The sequence below is a fragment of the Drosophila eugracilis genome, unplaced genomic scaffold (assembly GCF_018153835.1).
Source record: "Drosophila eugracilis isolate 14026-0451.02 unplaced genomic scaffold, ASM1815383v1 contig_90, whole genome shotgun sequence".
NCBI classification, from domain to species: domain Eukaryota; kingdom Metazoa; phylum Arthropoda; class Insecta; order Diptera; family Drosophilidae; genus Drosophila; species Drosophila eugracilis.
In genome coordinates, this window is record NW_024573812.1 from 5,195,819 (window position 1) to 5,212,871 (window position 17,053).

Below are 17,053 nucleotides of genomic sequence, written 5' to 3' on the forward strand. Positions count from 1 at the left end.
GAGTGCAGTTTTTGCTGCGTAATAGGTCCGTGACCTGGTTTGTTAGTGACGTCACCGAATACGCCTTCGAATTCTTGTTATGCGGAAGTTATGGGTGGAATAAAGATAACTTTGTTGCCTTTTTAGCAACTGTAATGGCAGAGATAAGTGTTTCTAAAAGGAAAGTAAAGAAAGCATACATATTCTGAGTCAGAAAAACATTTTAAGGAAATTGAAAACATTTAAAAGCAATTCTGATAGCAGATGGCCAAAGAGTTTTTATTTTATAACTGAAATACTATCATTAGAAACCTAGTCATTATTTTGTAATTATCGAAGCTTATTAGCGTTGAATTAAAGTGTAACAAAAAATAACTTAATAATGGTTTGAATTGAAAATATTTTAAATGAGTTAAATTTAATTTTGTTTCTGATATTATTCACTAAGTTTTTTAAATTTAATTATATTTTCTTTATAAGTACAACAACATAAGTGATATTTTTAAATATTACTTTATTTTTTATCTTGAAACCATTATTATAGGTGGCGCCACATATTTGTCATTCACAACGAAGCGCAGCTTCCTTATCAGCTGAAATATTTGCCATTCGGAGTGCAGTGTTTGTGAAGGCGTAGTTCTGTTGTTTTTATTTTTCGCATTAAAATTTATACGAAATGCTGAAACCGAAAGCTTTAACACAGGTCCTTAGCCAGGCTAACACTGGAGGAGTGGAAAACACGCTGTAAGGAATACATAAACGCAGCTTATCCCTCCCATCAAACGTTTTTCTTACATCCACAGCTTACTTAGCCAGGAAGGAGCTCTTTTGGCATATTCTGGATACGGCGATAAGGATGCCAGGATTACGGCTGCCATAGCCAGTAATATATGGGCAGCCTACGAAAAGCACGGAAGAAATGCCTTCCGCGAAGACCGTCTTACATTTGTCCTGATTGACTGTGAAAATGGACATGTGGCCATTACACAGGTGGGTTTAACCCAGATCTCAAAAGAGTCCTTGTATAAAATATTATTGTTGTCTTATATTTTAGGTTGCCAGTGTGTTACTCTGTCTGTACGCCAAGCAAACTGTGGGACTGGGTCTTTTGAAGCAAAAGGCCATGTCACTAGCCTCATATTTGGAGCGACCTCTAAAGCAGATCTCGGCGTCATAAAGATAATAAGATGAAATACCATACTTGGAACTGAATACGTTTATAAGTGTATCAATTAATATTGAATTAAATAAGTGAATAGTCTTTTCAAAAGTTCGCGTTATGATTTCAAGAAACTGCAGGTATTGGATAGAGGGTCAGGTTTATTTTTCTGTAAGTTTTGTTCAAGAAAACAGAATCCGTAGAATATATTGTATAAGAAAATTAGCTGGACTTAATTACTAAATATGTTGACTCTGCATTTGCTTATTCGATGGCGTACAGCTTCAGGGTGCGATCCATGCTGGTGGAGGCGAGATACTGAGCGTGCTTTCCAAATCTTACGCCCGTTGCCAGGGCCGTGTGGTCATTGAATACCTTCAGTTCCTGCCACTGTTTGCACAAGTAAATCCTGTAAATAAAAAATCGAAGAATGTTATTTGTACCTTGGAAACCGAATAAACAAGTTTAGTAAGGAAGCCTTTCATTGCGAATTTAACTTAAAAATGAAAAAGTTTAAAAGAAAAGTATACCGCGAATATGAAAGTATGCATATATTTAAATTAGTTTATATTTTACTATAATTCTCTATCTTTGAAGATTTTGTGCGACCAAAGACTCATGTTGAACCAGAGCCACCAAAACCCATAAATTTATCGATTGAGGATTTCAATGCGGTACGAAAATAATATTTTTCAAGGTTCTGCTAGTTATTTTTGACTAAATATTCATAGCGCGGAGAAATAGCTAATCCTCGTGCTCCTTGTGTGGTGACCACCATCGATCCAGATTACATAAAAGATGCCAGTCTGCAACGGTTGGCCAGAAAGTTTCGAATGAAAACGTAAACAGTAGAATAATAGAATAGAACTATGATCGGCTTTAATTCTTTACATCTTTCAGGGACATCCTGCTCTTGAGGGAGATTACCCGGAATCGATTTATGTATTATGCCACCCAAGAACTGTTTTTAGACCGAAAACGAGAAAAGGAGTACCAGGACAATCTATATGAGAAGGCGGAAGAGTTCCACAAATTTGCAGAGGAGTCGCTAAAGAAAATGGAGGCGGACGAGTTTAAAAAAATGCTAGAGGCCCAGGAGAAGTTAAAGATACTAAAAGAAAGCAAATTGGCAGATGAGCTCAACGAAGTGAAGCTTGAGCATCAGCGTGTCTTGATGGAAGTGCAGGAAGTTTACGGCCGATTTCAGTATTTGCTAAAGCTGATTAGCTATTTTGACGACACAGTGGAGGAGGATCCGACCGAAGGAAACGATGACTGCAATAGACTAAATATGCCGCAGGAAATTGCGGCCATGGAGATAACCGAACGCCACCCAGCTGGTCTGGAGCACGTGCGCCAAGTACAGAACTACATGGAAAAAACAGTGCGTCCCTATTTAGCCAAACGGAATCATCTGAATGCAGAGATCTGGATTAGGGGATATGAGAGGAACCGCCTGAAGGTATCCAATTACAATAGGCGCTTTACTCAGCTGGCACTCTTGAACCATATCGTAGGCATCCTTCACGATAAGTCTCAAAAGACATATGAGCGCCAGGTGAAAGCCAATGTGTTCCTCAAGGATCCTGAATTTCTACAGCGACGAGTGGCAGGCCTTCAGGAGCGTGCCAAGGGCTTATTGAATGACTACGAGCAAAGATACTGCAAGGAGTGAGTTGGGTTTGGGTTCAGAACTTAAATTGCAATTACATTTTTCTTTTTCTTGCCAGCAAACTAAACATAAAGCTAAATAGTATTATACCAGTAATCCTCAAGCTAATCCAGAACAAAGTCCAGCCGGAGCAAAAGAGGGAGGTAATAGAGCCGCCACCTAAGCCAGCAGTGCAGAAATCCTCCAAGCAGTGGCGCACCTTGCAGGATATGCACCCTCCACCGGCACCACCGAAGTCTACATACGAAGACGAACAGGACACGACCCTGGCCAAGGTGGAGAAAATCCAAGCTCATGTTCTGGTGATAATTTACTCTAAGCTCCTTTTTGAAAAATTCTGATAAGATGTTTCATCTTTTCAGGATCTCTTGGCTAAGTTGGACCGCATAGAACCAACCAAGCTGAGATGCGTGGAGCAACAGGTTCGACGTCGCATGACAGCTGAGAAGGAGATGTCTCGCCGAGCTCTAGTTAAACAGAACCGCCTACATAACTGGATGGCTCACTTCAAGAAACATCATCATCTGCAGGTGGAGCAGCGATGGAAGAACAAGGTATAATTTGAACAATAATCTTATATACCCCTTCTAAGTATTAAATTTAAATAAAGGCATTATTAATCAATAACCCTTCACTTACCTGACATCGCTGCCAGCAATTGCCAGATAGGTTCCGCTCTGGTCGAAGCACAAATCTTTCACCTCGTAGCCATCATCAAGCTGGATCGTCTTGAAGTTCTTGAGCTTTCGCAAATCCCACAGCTTGACACAGGCGTCATCTGCGGCAGTAGCCAGGTAGTAACCGTTCTCCGAGAAGGAGATCGCCGAAATGGGACCGGTGTGGCCAGGGAAGTTGGCAACATTGCTTTGCTCCTTCAGATCCCAGATCTTGACCTGTGAGTCTACGGTGCCCGTGCCGAAGATTAGACCATCAGGATGGAATTGCGCTGTCGTCAGTCCGACCTCGGCAGTATCGATTACCTTAGTGAGCAGACGACCAGTACGAATGTCTGAAAATGCCCAGTGTTTGTCGGACGAAGTGGACAGCAAATAGTCCCCTGTAGGATGCAGCGAGAGTCCTGTCACAGGCCCTTCGTGGCAGCGCAGGAGCAGTTGAGTCTGTGAAGTGGGCACGTGCCATATGCGTATGTTCATGTCGGGAGAGCCAGTAATGACGGTATCCTCGTTCGGGTGATAGATGACTTTCGTAATCTTCTTGGTGTGTCCTTTTAAGATGGCTACCATTTGCTCGGTGTCCTTGTTAAATACAGTGGCGTTTTTGTCGTTGCCGCCAGTCAAAATCTTACTGTGATCAGCACTGTTGATATCTAGGGCCAAAATGCCGGGCACCGAGGCCGAGTGCAGGCCGGGATGGGATGCGACGGTTAGGAAACTCTTAACTTGATCCGTAGTCACCAGATCCTCGGGCACAGTGCGGCCGCGCTTCTTACGCTCTTGCGTCAGCACCGTGGCCTTATCCTGAAGCTTTTGTATAACCTCAGCATTCATGCCCGCCTGTTCCATGGGATGGGCTGCGGATCCACCAGCCTCGGATGCCAGGGCTGGTTGAGGAATCGCAGTTGGGGCGTTGATAATGCCCGCCTGGGGTTTCAATGTGGCCAGAGCCTCCCGAGCAGCAGCCACCTCCTTATTGAGCCTTGCAATCACACGACAGGCGGCATCGTGCTGGTAGAGGGCATGCGACAACTCCTGGCGGGTCGTTTGCAGCTGCTGGCGCTGTGTGAATGAATGGATCATCAGAGCGTCCCATTCGTCCTGCATCGTTTTCAAAGTGGCCGGAATGCTGGTTGCACTTGGCGGTTTTGGCTTCACCACAGCCGGTGTTTTTATCTCTATCAGTTCCTCCGGCTTTAACTCCTTGCCGCTGATAGGATCGCAACCATTCTCCAACAGATACTTCTCAATCACCCGCTTTTCAAATACGGCTCCTGAATATGGAGAAACCACGGGCGTCTCGGGGACTTCGTTTGTCACTGGAGCAGAAAGTGCGATTTATAACACTCAAGTATCTATTGAAAATTGATTAATTTACTTACGTGCGCAAACTAAAGCCATTGCTGTTTATGATTATATTGCTTTCCGCGTAGTTTAGTTAGTAAATTAGATGTTTTACACGTTTTTCCCGAATCAAGCGCAAATTTGTCGGCAAAGCCGCTTCTTGTTATTATGCCAATCACAGTGTAACGCAGCAGTTATCGATTAAAGGGATGCCACAAGAGGGAAGTTTTGGCCATTTGAATAATAGCTATATTTCTGTAAATAAACACATAAAAAATTATATTTTCGCATATTTAGGCTTCTTTATAAGATCTGATTTATCAGTTTTATTTAATTTAATTTACATAAGTATTTCTATTTAAACAAAATAATTTCATAATAATTATTTAAACAAATAAAATAGCTATGTAGATGTATATGTAGAAAAATCAGCTGTCGCAACCGGTCGCAGTCGCACGCGTACACCATCCGCGTTATTGGCAACCCTATCACGTTCTGCTGTTTTTCTGTTATTTAATTCACGATTTAGCTTAAGGACTTTATTCACTACCGTTAAGCACTACATAAAATGCTTAAGCATCTTGCACGTTGGCGGCTGGGCAGTCAACTGGTGAAGGGAAGTGCAACACCAGTAAGACAAGCATCCAAATCAAATAGCGATGGAAACTTATTAGCCGGCTCGGAGGAATCCGAAAAGAAATTTGTTAATCCGTTTTCCCAGCCTTCACCAGTGTTTAGTAATGATACGATATCGGAAACGAAAGAGAACCGGGATAAGCGTCTAAAGGTCCTGCAGCTGGAGGCGGACATTGCTCATCAAGAGGGACGCCGTGTGCCGGCAATTGAATTCTTTCAGGATCACCATTGGGAGCACGTGCTGACCCTGCCCACGAAATCGGCTCGGATTAAGTACTTTGCCTACCTCTGGCAGATCGCGATGAAGAAAGAGTCGGAACAGCGTAAAAAGGCTCTGCGAGCGGAGGGCGCCGAACGGCGAATAGAAGAAATGCGGAAGGAGCGCGAGGAGAACACACACATCATATACGGCCTGGGTCATACGTCTCTGTTCCTGCGTATCTATGACACCACAATTAATCACTGGCAGAACAACCGGCTTACACGTGCCATGCAGTTCGCTCCCAAGATTGTGTTAGATTGCTCCTACGATGAGCATATGAACAACCGGGAGGCTTCCTATGCAGCCAAACAGCTTATGCTGTGCTTCGCAGAGAATCGTCTAAATGACGAACCCTTTGACCTCCACTACTGCAACGCCCAGATGGACAGTAGAACCATGCAGAGCCTCCAGCGCTACATCCCTACAATGCTGAACCCAGAGTTCCCGATGAATGTCCATCCCCAGTGCTTTACGGAGCTGTTTCCCAAGAAAAATCTGGTTTACTTAACGCCCCACTGCCGGGAGGATCTCGTAACATATAATCCAGATGACATCTACGTAGTGGGTGCCATGGTAGACACCATGAACAATGAACCTTTGTCGCTGGCCAAAGCTAAGCGATTGGGTCTGCGAATGGCGAAACTTCCCCTGGATCGCTACTTGCAGTGGGGATCCGGTTCGGGAAAATCACTAACTCTCAACCAAATGATTAACATAATGTTGGACCTGAAGAAAACTGGTGATTGGAATGCGGCCCTGAAGCATGTACCACGGCGAAAGGTTGTCGAAAATGAATTTCAGCACCGCAGGGAGAAAGATCGGTGGGGTACCGGCACGCGGGCGAACAAGCTTAATATGCGAATTGATCATCTGTTGGACTATGAGGACAATCGTCGAAAGGCTACTTCATTTGCAACACCCCAAAAAATAAGACAGCGGAGGGAGGGCATGGAGTTTAAACTGGACACTTGGGCCACGGGGAAACAAAAGAAGAAGCTTAAACAAAATTAAAGTTACCTGTTGTATTCACTAAATTGTACATTTATTTCACTAAGAGATTGTAGATGATTTACAGGAGATGGCGATTCAGCTGGAGGGGACCTTCTGCTTGTACTTCCTTTTTAATCGATGAAACCGTTTGATTTTCTGACGGAATCTCTTCGATTACTATACCGGAAAACTGCTCAGATAAACCGTCATCATCTTCATCGTTCTCAATTTGAGGAATATTTTCCGGCTCAGCTTCCACCTCGTCTTCTGGTTCGTCTTTATCAGTCTTCTTGTACTTAAGCCACATATTCTTGGCATTGATGGCCTGGTAATTGATGGCCGCCTTCAGACCGGCCTCCTTCATCAGCTCCCTAGCTTTGCTCTCGTACTCCTGCACATGATCCTTACGTTCTACGGTCATCAGTTTGGTCTCCAAGATAAAAAGAGCCTGGGCACGCATCGCCTGGAAGAAGTCTTTGCTCAAGAAACTGTAGTAGTTATAGGCCATAAAGGCGACATCGAACATGTTGTTCCAACGAATTGCGCCCTTTTGCAGTTGCAACATGTCCATGGGCGACATAAAATGCACTGTTACTCCTGGCATCTGGATCCAGGGTTTGTCGTAGGTCGCCTGGCCAGCAGCATCCTCTTCCTGGTAATTAAGCAACGGAGTCATCAGCAGCTGAACGGATCCATATTTCCGGGAACGCGTAGGGTCGTGCTCATATGGGGTTTGGGTCTGCAGCTCATGGAAAAGTTCCAAGAGATTTCGTTCAGTTATATCAGTAGCACGATAATCATTATCCCCGTGCATTGAATGATGCATACGTTCCTCAGTGGTGCGGAGTCCAAAGCCACAAAAGGGTCCAGTTTGGATATCGCCAACATAGCCACGATGTAAATAGGTATGCCCATTTCGCACTAATCCTGCCGCAAGAGTCTTGTTTGGCTTGCAATGTTCATACTCCGGAAAAACAAAAGCGACACCCGTTTCTCGCCAGTAGCGATACTCTTGCGAACAGATTTGCTGTCCACCACGATCCTTCAAGGTCATGTTCAAATCCCAGTCGAAGGCACCATTGCGATGATCGTATCGGGTACCCAAAAGAGTCCTCACACGCTGCTCCCAATAGGAGGTCACCACAAAAACATTTAATGGATTAGGTTGCCAGAAACTGAAGGACATCTCCAAGCCATCGCGTTCCTTGTACTTTAGACCTTCAATATTTAGCATAGGAGCCAAAGCCTTTAGTTTCTCCTCATCGGTGACCATTTGGAGCAGAGTGCGTCCCTTGGCGGCCATATAGTGATGAGAACTGGGCCGGATCACAGCATTTCCGTAAAGGTCCATAAACAAATGCGCTTTGCATACTAAGCTAAAAGACTCAGGATCCTCCAGAGCTACGCCTAGAAGCAGCATGTTCCTGGCTACGATTTCCGCGCAGCCATCCAGCATGTATATGTTGAGATTGGGTTGGTTGCGATGGGTGTATCTCTTTGCCAGAGTCTTGATGACATGACGCGGATCAGCTCCACCACAGATGAGGATATTTAGGGCATTCGACGAACCATCTCCATCTGCTCCTTTCTCTTGCGAATCTTCATCCTTCTTTGGATCATCCTTGATCTTGAAGGCTTTCAGATACTCATCGTACAAATCCAACGCTGAACTAAGTCCCCATAACATCTTGACCTTGATGGATTTAAAAATGCCTTTTTTTTAACTTGGATCCGTTGAGACTTATTTGGTTATGAGCTGTGTTACTGTTTCCCTTTGATTGATGGCAGTTGCCAGGGCTACTTGTTGTCGCCGTTGTCCCAGCAACGTTTCATGCTCCTGCACCGGTCTCTCATTTGCGTGCATCCGTTGCGGGGATTAGGGAGCTGTGGCAATCATAACGGAAATTGCTTTTCGATATCAGTAACTTGCAGCGGGGTGCTGGACAAATGGCTCGTCCTGGTGGGATGTGATGCTATATTTACTACACCAAGGAGAGGGAAAGTGGGCTAGATGGTAGGGGAAGTGGCGCATAATGCATTATTCAGACTTTGCTGTTTGCTTTCAGCTGATTGGCAAGGCGAGCAGGAAGAAAATCTATTGGGGATTTCTCTTGGATTCGTAATTGTACAATTTTCTAAAGAAAATGGAAAGTCTCCGTGGGTTTTTTTGTAGGGCACTCAGGGGAAATGTGTTTTAAGAAATATTAAAAGTTAAACAAAAAATATCTTTAAACTTACCATTATATTAAATGTCGAAGAAGCAAAGAAAACTTTTTCAAGCAACCCTCGTTTTTAATCTAATACAATCGGTAATTTTGGTAATTTTCCGGTTTTCCTTTTTTAACTCGCTAAACGCGAACCATTTTCCAAAGCAAGATACGAGATAATGCTTGTAGTTTTTTTCGGTAATGTTTTTTATTGTTTTGCTTGCGGGAAAATCGTTGGTGGACAAATGGATTTAAAGCCCGCGGCAAGTAGCTCACTTAATCCAGATACTTTGTCTCTCTTGTGCTAGTTTTTTATTCAGCCTCGATTCTGTTTTTCGTGTCTCCCATTCCACTTGGTAACTTTCAGTTGACAATGTCGGAAAGTTCCTAATACATGGTTAAGTCTTCGCCATAAAGTTTCCAGCCTGCTCGGAATGCCTTTCAAATGCTTCTCTGTTTCTGTCGATTTACGCTGCGTATGCGTGATTTGACGATGATGGGAGGCAAAGACAGAAGATATACATACGTATGTATGTGTTTAGCTGTGCCTAAGTGAAAGCTTAAAATAGTGCACTGAGAGAAATGTTTAATGGACTAAATTATTAATCTAGAATTGTAAATTTTAAGAAAATTTCTATCGTTAATATGTCACCCCTTTGTTAGCTGATTTTAAATTAAAAATATAATAGTCTTTTGAATATATCATTTAAGTTTTTAAAATATTTTATCTGTGTATAGAAGGCAATGCACACTAGAACCATTCAGTGCTTTGTGTTCAGCTGCAATTATGCGGACTTAGAGCTGGAAAATCCATTCAGACGAACAAGTGTTATGCGGAGTCATTTTTGCGGGCCTTCTGCAGCCTTGGCATTTTTAGGTTTTTTTTTTTTTGGCAGAAGCTGTCATTAGATTCTCCGACCAAAACCCAAAAGCTGAGTATTTGGATTCCTTTTGAGGTCGGTGTAGAACATCCACTCGATTTGTCTGCGGTTCAGTGGGTTCAATTCATCAGTGTTCCTGCCTTTCCTATTTCTTCCCTTTCTTTTCCCAAAAAAAAACAAAAGTAATTAGAGACCAGAAGCTGAAAAGGGTTGTCCAAGGCCCAGGATTTTTTCCCATTTTCTTGGTAGCTCATTAAACGAGTGTATGGCAATCGATCAAGAAACCTATGTATGGGTTTTCCCCTTTATTTTTGTGGAACTATGTCGGTGGTTGTGGGCCTGACCCACATATATATATATACTATAGTAGAACCACTCTTATCAGGAGCATTCATTGTCAATGCTTTCCGCAAACTTTTCTCATTAGACAGTGCAAACAAAATGGCTGCGTCTGCGGTTTTATCCGGCCAACAAAACACCCACCCATCGACACCCACACCCACAATGCTGATGTGCCTGCTGATGTGGACGCTTTTGGTTCTTGTTTGACATTGGCTTGGCAAATGGTGTCATAATGGCCGGAGAACTGCAAACAAACAATGGCTGGCGACAGCGGCACAGATGGGCCGAATAATGAAGAGTGGTAGCTGAAAGCCATGCATAATGAAACAGGGCCAAAACTGAATTAATTGTTGCCAACTCGATGCATGTGCCTCCTGCTGAACCTTGACCCGCAATCCATTCATTTATATTTCCAAAAGGATATAATACAAGAAAATCCTTGGATAACTTGCAATGGCTATGAAAGAATTAAAATAAATATATTTCGAATATAAAACAAAAATATCTTCCTGTCGGAAAACTGAAAACTGCTTTCTTTTTCTGTTTTTCTCCAGTAAAGTTGGGTTTTAATTTCGATTTAATAGACATAGACAGGGTGTACATGTATCAGTGTTTATCAGTTTATTAGACATCGCTATCCGATTCCGTTGCCGTATCCGTGTTTTTTTCCAGATGCATAGTTCCTCGGGAGATGCTCGTGGCTCAGCTACAGAGTTGTGGGCTCTACACTACGCTACATAGACAATAATTGCTTAGTTTAACAAAGTTTCACTTGTGGCATGCATAGAAATATCCAGTGTAGAAATATCCATTTGTCGTTCTCAGTTTTGAGTTTGTGGTTTGTTTTATTTCCTTTTTTTTTTTTTTTTGTATTTTTATCTTTTGTTTTTCGTTCCAGGCTAGAACCTCTGATTGTCAGAAAGTTATTGAGTTTATATCCGAGGGAGGTGCAAGCCCGTGACTCGAAAAAGTGCATTTCGAACTGAGGTTCGAGGTAATAATACTAAATCTACAGCAAACAGCGGTTCTTATAATATATACATTTGCTTATTTTCATATTTATCCATTGAATGTTTTTCAAAGTGGCTGTTGTCATTGTGCTTTGTGTATGTGTGTGTGTGTGTGTGTATTTGTTACCTTATTTGTTTCATTTCACTTGTGTTTTTAAGCATAGTTACGCTTTTTACCCCTTCAGAGAGTTTTGTATTTGCATTACTCATTTGAACAGATTCTAAGTTATTGCGTTATTGTGTCAATACAATCAACATTTAGCTCGGGTTTCTAGTTGGTACATAAAACACTCTACAACAATAAAATTTCTAAATTGGCTCACTTAATACTATAATTCCTACAAAGTCTGAGACGGTGGTTTATCAGATTTAACTATGTTATATGTTTTGTTTTTGGTTTTTAGCTTTTTATGGTTTACATCTACATAGAGAAATGGGAGATGGGTTATTTGTTACGCTCGTCTGCCCACACTTATTGCTTGCCATTTGCCATTGGATAATTACTCCATTTAATTGCCGCCTCAGGCCTTATCCCTTGTGGTATCCTCCTCCTCCTGAAGCGAAATGATCTGCATAAATCGACAACAAATTCGGAATGTTCTTTAGAATTGTCTGCTTAGGAGTGTTTGGCATTGGTCTAGACTCTAGATAGAGTGACATGCCTAACATCGAATTACTTTGCTGGCATCTACGACTTTGGTTGCCAAATAAACGTTACTTGCACGAGACATCAAAGCAAAAGGCTTTCGCTGCGGCCAAAAAAAAGTTGGCCAAAATCAAGATGGTTAAAGCTCTATAACTGACTCTAGTGGTTCGGCTAAGGGATATTATCTATTTCATATACCTGCTTGCATACTTACTTGATTGCATCCAGATGGCCGTGCAGTGGTTGCTGTTTTCTTTTTCGGTTATAAATATTCTATTATACGAGTGTACTCTATAAACTGTGTAGAATTCTCAAAAGGTTTTCTTTCTCTTTTCTTCTATTTTTCAGCATTTGCATTTGAGGTATGCTCGTATTATTCGAAAGGTAAGTGTTTGTCTATTCTATAGTCTGTATAGTAATAACATTGTGATATCTTAACCTAACGTTCTATCCCCACTGAAAGTAATCGTCGAAGTCATCTAAAAGAATGAGATTTAACCGAAATGTTAGCCAGATTGGGTAAGTCAATTTGGAGGTGCCGTTCTTGTGGTGGGTTCTTGCAAGGTGCTCTATACGGTGAACTATCTTCGATTTAGAAAAAAAACGTACACTGGAGATAATCATGCCAATCGAGTGGGGAAACTTATCTAAATGGATTTTCTTTTCTTTTTTTTTTTTTTGATTTTTCGGATTGTTTATTATATTTATTAGTATTTATTCACGTTTGCCATTGCTACTGTTCCGGTTGCAGTTGTTTATGGGAGCAGAGAGCTGCGGGAACTGGTTTTCGAACTGTGGGCGGTAGCTGTTGGTTGTGGTTGGTTGGTTGGTAGTGGTGGTGGTGGTGGTAGTGGTAGTGGTGGTTCATTCGGAGTTGTGGTTCGGATAATTGGAATGGAAAATGGGAACTTCATTTTCATTTTTCATTTTTAGTTTTTGGTTTAGCAGCAGAATTGTGTTACCAAAACTGGACAACAACTTTAAAACGGAACGAGTACTCAAAAATATGCAGGAATTTATATATAAACGAGTATATGTACACATCGAGAGAGCGTAAAACTTTATAAAATCGAGAGGAGTCGAAAGTGAAAACATATATATTTAGAGAACGAAAGCAGATATATTACACAGACTCAAGTTCCGTCTTGGTTTCCAGGATATTTCCATATACATATTGTCCTCTTGACTGAATAGCACAAGAAAAAAAAACATGCCTGAGAAGGATGTATGAACTTAACGTAGAGCTTGGAGAACGAGCTGCTTACCTCCGGGTATAAATGGGGAAAACCCATACCCACACAAGTCCCTGACCCCATTCGGATTCGAATTGCGTTCCGTTTCGATTCCGCTCGACTGGAATTGATTGCTTTTAATTCGTTCAATTCATTATCCGACCAGCGATGCACTGGTCTCTTGTTTGCTTATCGAGTTAATCGCGTTGCGAATTTATTGATTGCAATTTTATGCATTGGCCAGTTCGAAATGAGCACGACCACTGGTCGGATGAGCACTTAATATTCATGATGCAGCCATTTACTCGAAAGCCATTACAGTCGAAAACACGCGGAGTTGGCTTGTCATTACCTGGGGTAAAACTAATTATAATTAACAATGCAAAAATGGCATCCGCATTCTCATTACAACGTTTTTACATGTAACCCAATTGCCATTTCAACATTGAATCTACGGGCTTCTTTAAAAGTTTTTCAAAGGGGTTGAGAATTATAGTTAATTACCAACAGAACGAGAAATAGACTGTAGTATTGTTTTTATAAAAGAAAATAATTTAAGTTGTCAGGATTGATTTTAATAATACAGAATGATAGAGTTGAAGTGAAGCTGTTTATTATTTGTCTAGCCAGATTATAAATTTTATCATTTAAAGGAACTTATTTTGCTTTTTTATTAAGAAACCCTTATATTCCTAAAATTTAAAGCTTGTATGCAGAAACCTTCAGGTATTTTCAAAAGTGCATAAAAGTATGCAATGTTTTTGTACAAATTCAAATTATTTCTGGATTAAGTTATTCCTTTACCATTTTTAACTAAAGTTCAGTCTTTGTTGTTTCTTTTTTGAGTGTACTCACCTGGACACAGTTTCCGGACAATTTGACCATAGATAATTGGTTATAATTGAACGAGCAATAAAAATAAAACGAAATAAATCTTGTGGAAATTTATTAAAAATAAATACGTTAAAGTTGACTAAAGGCGAACAAACTACGCATGGCCAAAACTACGTATATAGAGAGTGGCTAAGAAGGAGTGCTGGAGAACGGAAGTGATGGTGTGGCGGTACGATTCGGTCGGTGGTTGGGTGGTCACTGCCTGTCATTGGGCCACACAGTCATTACAATTTGCCGTGGTATCGGAGGTGCTGTTGTTATTCGAATGAGAATTGGCGGTATCCCGGAGTGGGTAGCTACACTCGGTACGATTTGTGGTGGCCTTGCGGCGCCAAAGTTGCCAGCGGCGCTGCCAGAAGTTGGCCTTTTTGGCCAGAAGCTGTTCACTGCCAGCCACCTCGATGTGGCCCACTGAGGCCCTACTTGTCTGCGGATGCAGAATCAGATCCGTGCGCAATTGCTGCACACGTCGGACATCGTAGTTCTCCACCACAATGATAGGTGTGGGCCGGAGTCTTTCCGGCGGATTAAGCCGTATGTTCGGCTGTAATGAATGGCAATTCCGCGGGCGGCGCCAAATTCGAGACTTAAGACTGGGCCAATGGAGCAATTGCCGCAGAGAGATCCTTTGCGGTGACTCTAAAGTGGTTGAGGCCACCAGGAGATCCCTGACAAGGTCAGGAGCCACCGTCTCATCTGTACACTGTCCGGGTTCGTGCCTGTCGTCCAGCTGCAGGCGGCTGCTGTCCTGCGAGTTCTGTGGTGGTGGTGTGCTCACATAGAACTTGGTGCGACCGGAGCGACGGGGCACTCGCAGACTGTTGGTCTTCCATGCATCGTGCAGGGATCGGAGGCCGGGCAAACGTGCAAGGTGGTGGATGTTATCGTAGGAGGCGGACAACATACCTGCGCGCTCGTCCTGGTACTCGTCGTCGTCCGACGATTCGAGCCTGTCCTCCACCAGCGAGGTTTGCCTCGAGAGACCCTGTTAAGTGGATTCATATGTTGCGCGTTGCACATTGCACGTTGCAGATTGCATATTGCACGTTGCAGATTGGTGTGTAAGCAAACAGAGACGAAGCGAAATGAAACGAAAAGAAAGAAGACGAAACAAAAACGAAAATGGTGAGCGCATCTACTACGAGTACCAAAGGATTACACACACTAAAGCCAACGGCAGCTAAGGTCCTTCCAAGTCCTTCTTCCACTTAAGGGAGAGTGAGACTATCATGGACACCCATGACTTACCGCATTGTGACGTCTTCTGGGCGGTGATCGCTTGTTCCACAGGGCTTCCAGTTGGTCAAAGTGCTGCGATTGGGCCAGAGCCGCCTGCTCTGGACCGAGATTTGCCTGAGAAGCTCCAGTCTTGTTCTCCGCAATCTTCGAGATCTCCTCCATGCTGGCCGAAACGCTAAAGCGCCGCTTCAGACGCTCATCGACCTGGGCCATCATCACGGAGGAGGTCAAATGGCCATACTTCTTCTGCCAGGTGTAGGTGTCCAGGGAGACCTCCTTCTTCAGCAGCCGCTTCATCTGGCGTTTAGGTCCTTGCGGTCGAAGATCTGTAAAGATATATCATAAAATTATATAGAGAAGCTATATGTCATTCATGAGAGTTTAAATATTAAAGCTTACCCTCAACATCCTTGCTGGGACCCGAATACGTCGGCAGCTTAACATACTGCGCCGGGGTGTTGTGCAAACAGATCACGGGGAGATTATAGCTGTCCACCAGCTGGACCAGGACTCGAGACACCTCCAGACTAATGTCAAAGTGGGTAAAGGGCACATGCATTTGGAGTGAGGTAAGAGCTAATCCACGCTTGGTCTCCCACACAATCAGGGTTTTGTCATCGCTTCCAGAAACGGCAGTGGAACCTGTATATTGGGAAAGGGATTTTAGATAAGATAAGGTAAGTAAGATATGGATCAAAGTAACATATATCCATTATAGAAAACTAGTATTTAAAGATAATACCTTGAACAGCTCAACTCACCATCTGCCGATACTTTAACTCCAATCACAGGACCCAAATGTCCTGCTAAGGTATGCACCTCCTCGCCAGTGAGAAGGTCCCAGATAATGAGATTCATGTCCTTGGAACCGGACAGAACCTGCGTCTTGTTGGTCACCGAAACGGCCACACAGGTTACGGCATCACTGTGTCCAACCAGCACCTGACTAAGTTTGCCGCCCGTTGCCTGCCACACCTTCAAGGACATATCCCGCGATCCGCTGATAATGTGGGCACTATCTGCGCTGATCTCGAAGCAGGTGATCTCGTCCGAATGCGAAACGGAATACTTCTCATCCTCCTGCGTTAGTGACCAGATCTTGAGTGTGTTATCCCCATTCGTGGAGGCAGCGAAGCGCATATTATTGGTCACGGCCAGACTTTTGTAAGGACCCTGGATGGTCTGCAGCAGATTGCCCGAGTGGGCCATCCATACGAGGAGCATGGAATCCCGATCGGTGGAGATTACTCGTAATGAGTCCATGAGGACAACCACCTTGACCACTGGTGCCGTATGACCCTTAAAGGAATGACTAATCTCACCCAGAGCCAGGTTCCAAATGAGCACCAGTCGATCCTCCGAACCGGTGGCTAGGAACTCACCATTCGGCGCAAACTTCAGGCAGGATACCCCAGCGGAGTGTCCTTCCAAAGTGCATTGGTACTCGGGCGTATTTATCCTCATAAGGTGTACACTCCGTCCAGAGGCAATGGCCATTTGCTGGGAATCGCGGGACAAATCGAAGCAGGTTATTGGTGGCAATGTGGTCGATGGCGATCGTTGCGCCTGCGCATGACGTTTCAGGCTGCGCTTACGTCGCGGATGTCTTGAGTAGGGATTCACATAGAGCTCCTCGTTACGGAACGAATAGAAGGTGATCTTATTTCCACCCACAGTGACCAGGAAATCATCATTATCCATGGCGTGCACAGCGGTAACTGGTCCAGGATTCGGAGGCAGGGATCTTACGAGTTTTCCAGCGTGCATGTCATAGATTAACGCTCGCGTATCATCGCAGCCCACCACACATCGCTGACTATCCTTACCAATCGAAATTGTACGGATCTGGGGATTCCAAATTAAGGATCAGCAACCTAAAAGAGGCT

General features: G+C 43.3%; 6 protein-coding genes across 16 annotated transcripts in view; 3 read left to right on the top strand and 3 right to left on the bottom strand.

The window, feature by feature from the left end:
- The first annotated feature begins 573 nt into the window (after positions 1-573).
- On the top strand, positions 574-1,249 carry LOC108113221 (ragulator complex protein LAMTOR2 homolog). The gene is made up of 3 exons (XM_017223758.1): positions 574-723; positions 783-969; positions 1,034-1,249. The coding sequence occupies exons 1-3, from the start codon at positions 656-658 to the stop codon at positions 1,154-1,156; spliced, it is 378 nt and encodes a 125-aa protein (XP_017079247.1). The 5' UTR covers positions 574-655; the 3' UTR covers positions 1,157-1,249.
- Positions 1,250-1,281: 32 nt separating this feature from the next.
- Positions 1,282-5,016, bottom strand: LOC108113219 (pre-mRNA-processing factor 19). Its single transcript, XM_017223756.1, has 3 exons — positions 4,867-5,016; positions 3,450-4,803; positions 1,282-1,547 (listed from the first exon to the last, which is right to left on the bottom strand). Exons 1-3 carry the CDS (start codon positions 4,883-4,885, stop codon positions 1,403-1,405), a joined length of 1,518 nt encoding a protein of 505 aa, XP_017079245.1. The 5' UTR covers positions 4,886-5,016; the 3' UTR covers positions 1,282-1,402.
- Positions 1,537-3,409, top strand: LOC108113220. Its single transcript, XM_017223757.1, has 6 exons — positions 1,537-1,681; positions 1,736-1,812; positions 1,870-1,979; positions 2,039-2,809; positions 2,869-3,112; positions 3,173-3,409. The coding sequence occupies exons 1-6, from the start codon at positions 1,642-1,644 to the stop codon at positions 3,368-3,370; spliced, it is 1,440 nt and encodes a 479-aa protein (XP_017079246.1). The 5' UTR covers positions 1,537-1,641; the 3' UTR covers positions 3,371-3,409.
- Positions 5,017-5,279: 263 nt separating the features above from the next.
- On the top strand, positions 5,280-6,760 carry LOC108113281 (mitochondrial ribonuclease P protein 1 homolog). The gene has a single exon (XM_017223830.1). It carries the CDS (start codon positions 5,397-5,399, stop codon positions 6,735-6,737), a length of 1,341 nt encoding a protein of 446 aa, XP_017079319.1. The 5' UTR covers positions 5,280-5,396; the 3' UTR covers positions 6,738-6,760.
- On the bottom strand, positions 6,747-8,455 carry LOC108113280 (dynein assembly factor 3, axonemal homolog). Its single transcript, XM_017223829.1, has one exon. It carries the CDS (start codon positions 8,401-8,403, stop codon positions 6,796-6,798), a length of 1,608 nt encoding a protein of 535 aa, XP_017079318.1. The 5' UTR covers positions 8,404-8,455; the 3' UTR covers positions 6,747-6,795.
- A 2,228-nt stretch (positions 8,456-10,683) lies between these two features.
- The window catches only part of LOC108112877 (NACHT domain- and WD repeat-containing protein 1), a 38,650-nt gene continuing 32,280 nt past the window's right edge, over positions 10,684-17,053 (bottom strand). For 7 of the 11 annotated variants that reach the window (XM_017223215.2, XM_017223220.2, XM_017223219.2 and 4 more), the window contains 4 exons: positions 15,929-17,012; positions 15,567-15,809; positions 15,177-15,493; positions 12,903-14,913 (listed from right to left, as the gene is read on the bottom strand). In XM_017223215.2, coding sequence (XP_017078704.1) covers positions 14,134-14,913; positions 15,177-15,493; positions 15,567-15,809; positions 15,929-17,012 — 2,424 coding nt within the window. In that variant the 3' untranslated portion in view covers positions 12,903-14,133. Of the gene's footprint in view, positions 11,726-12,016; positions 12,608-12,902; positions 14,914-15,176; positions 15,494-15,566; positions 15,810-15,928; positions 17,013-17,053 lie in introns of those variants that run through there. The other 4 variants (XR_005993975.1, XR_005993976.1, XM_041819655.1 and 1 more) reach the window with 4 other exon arrangements.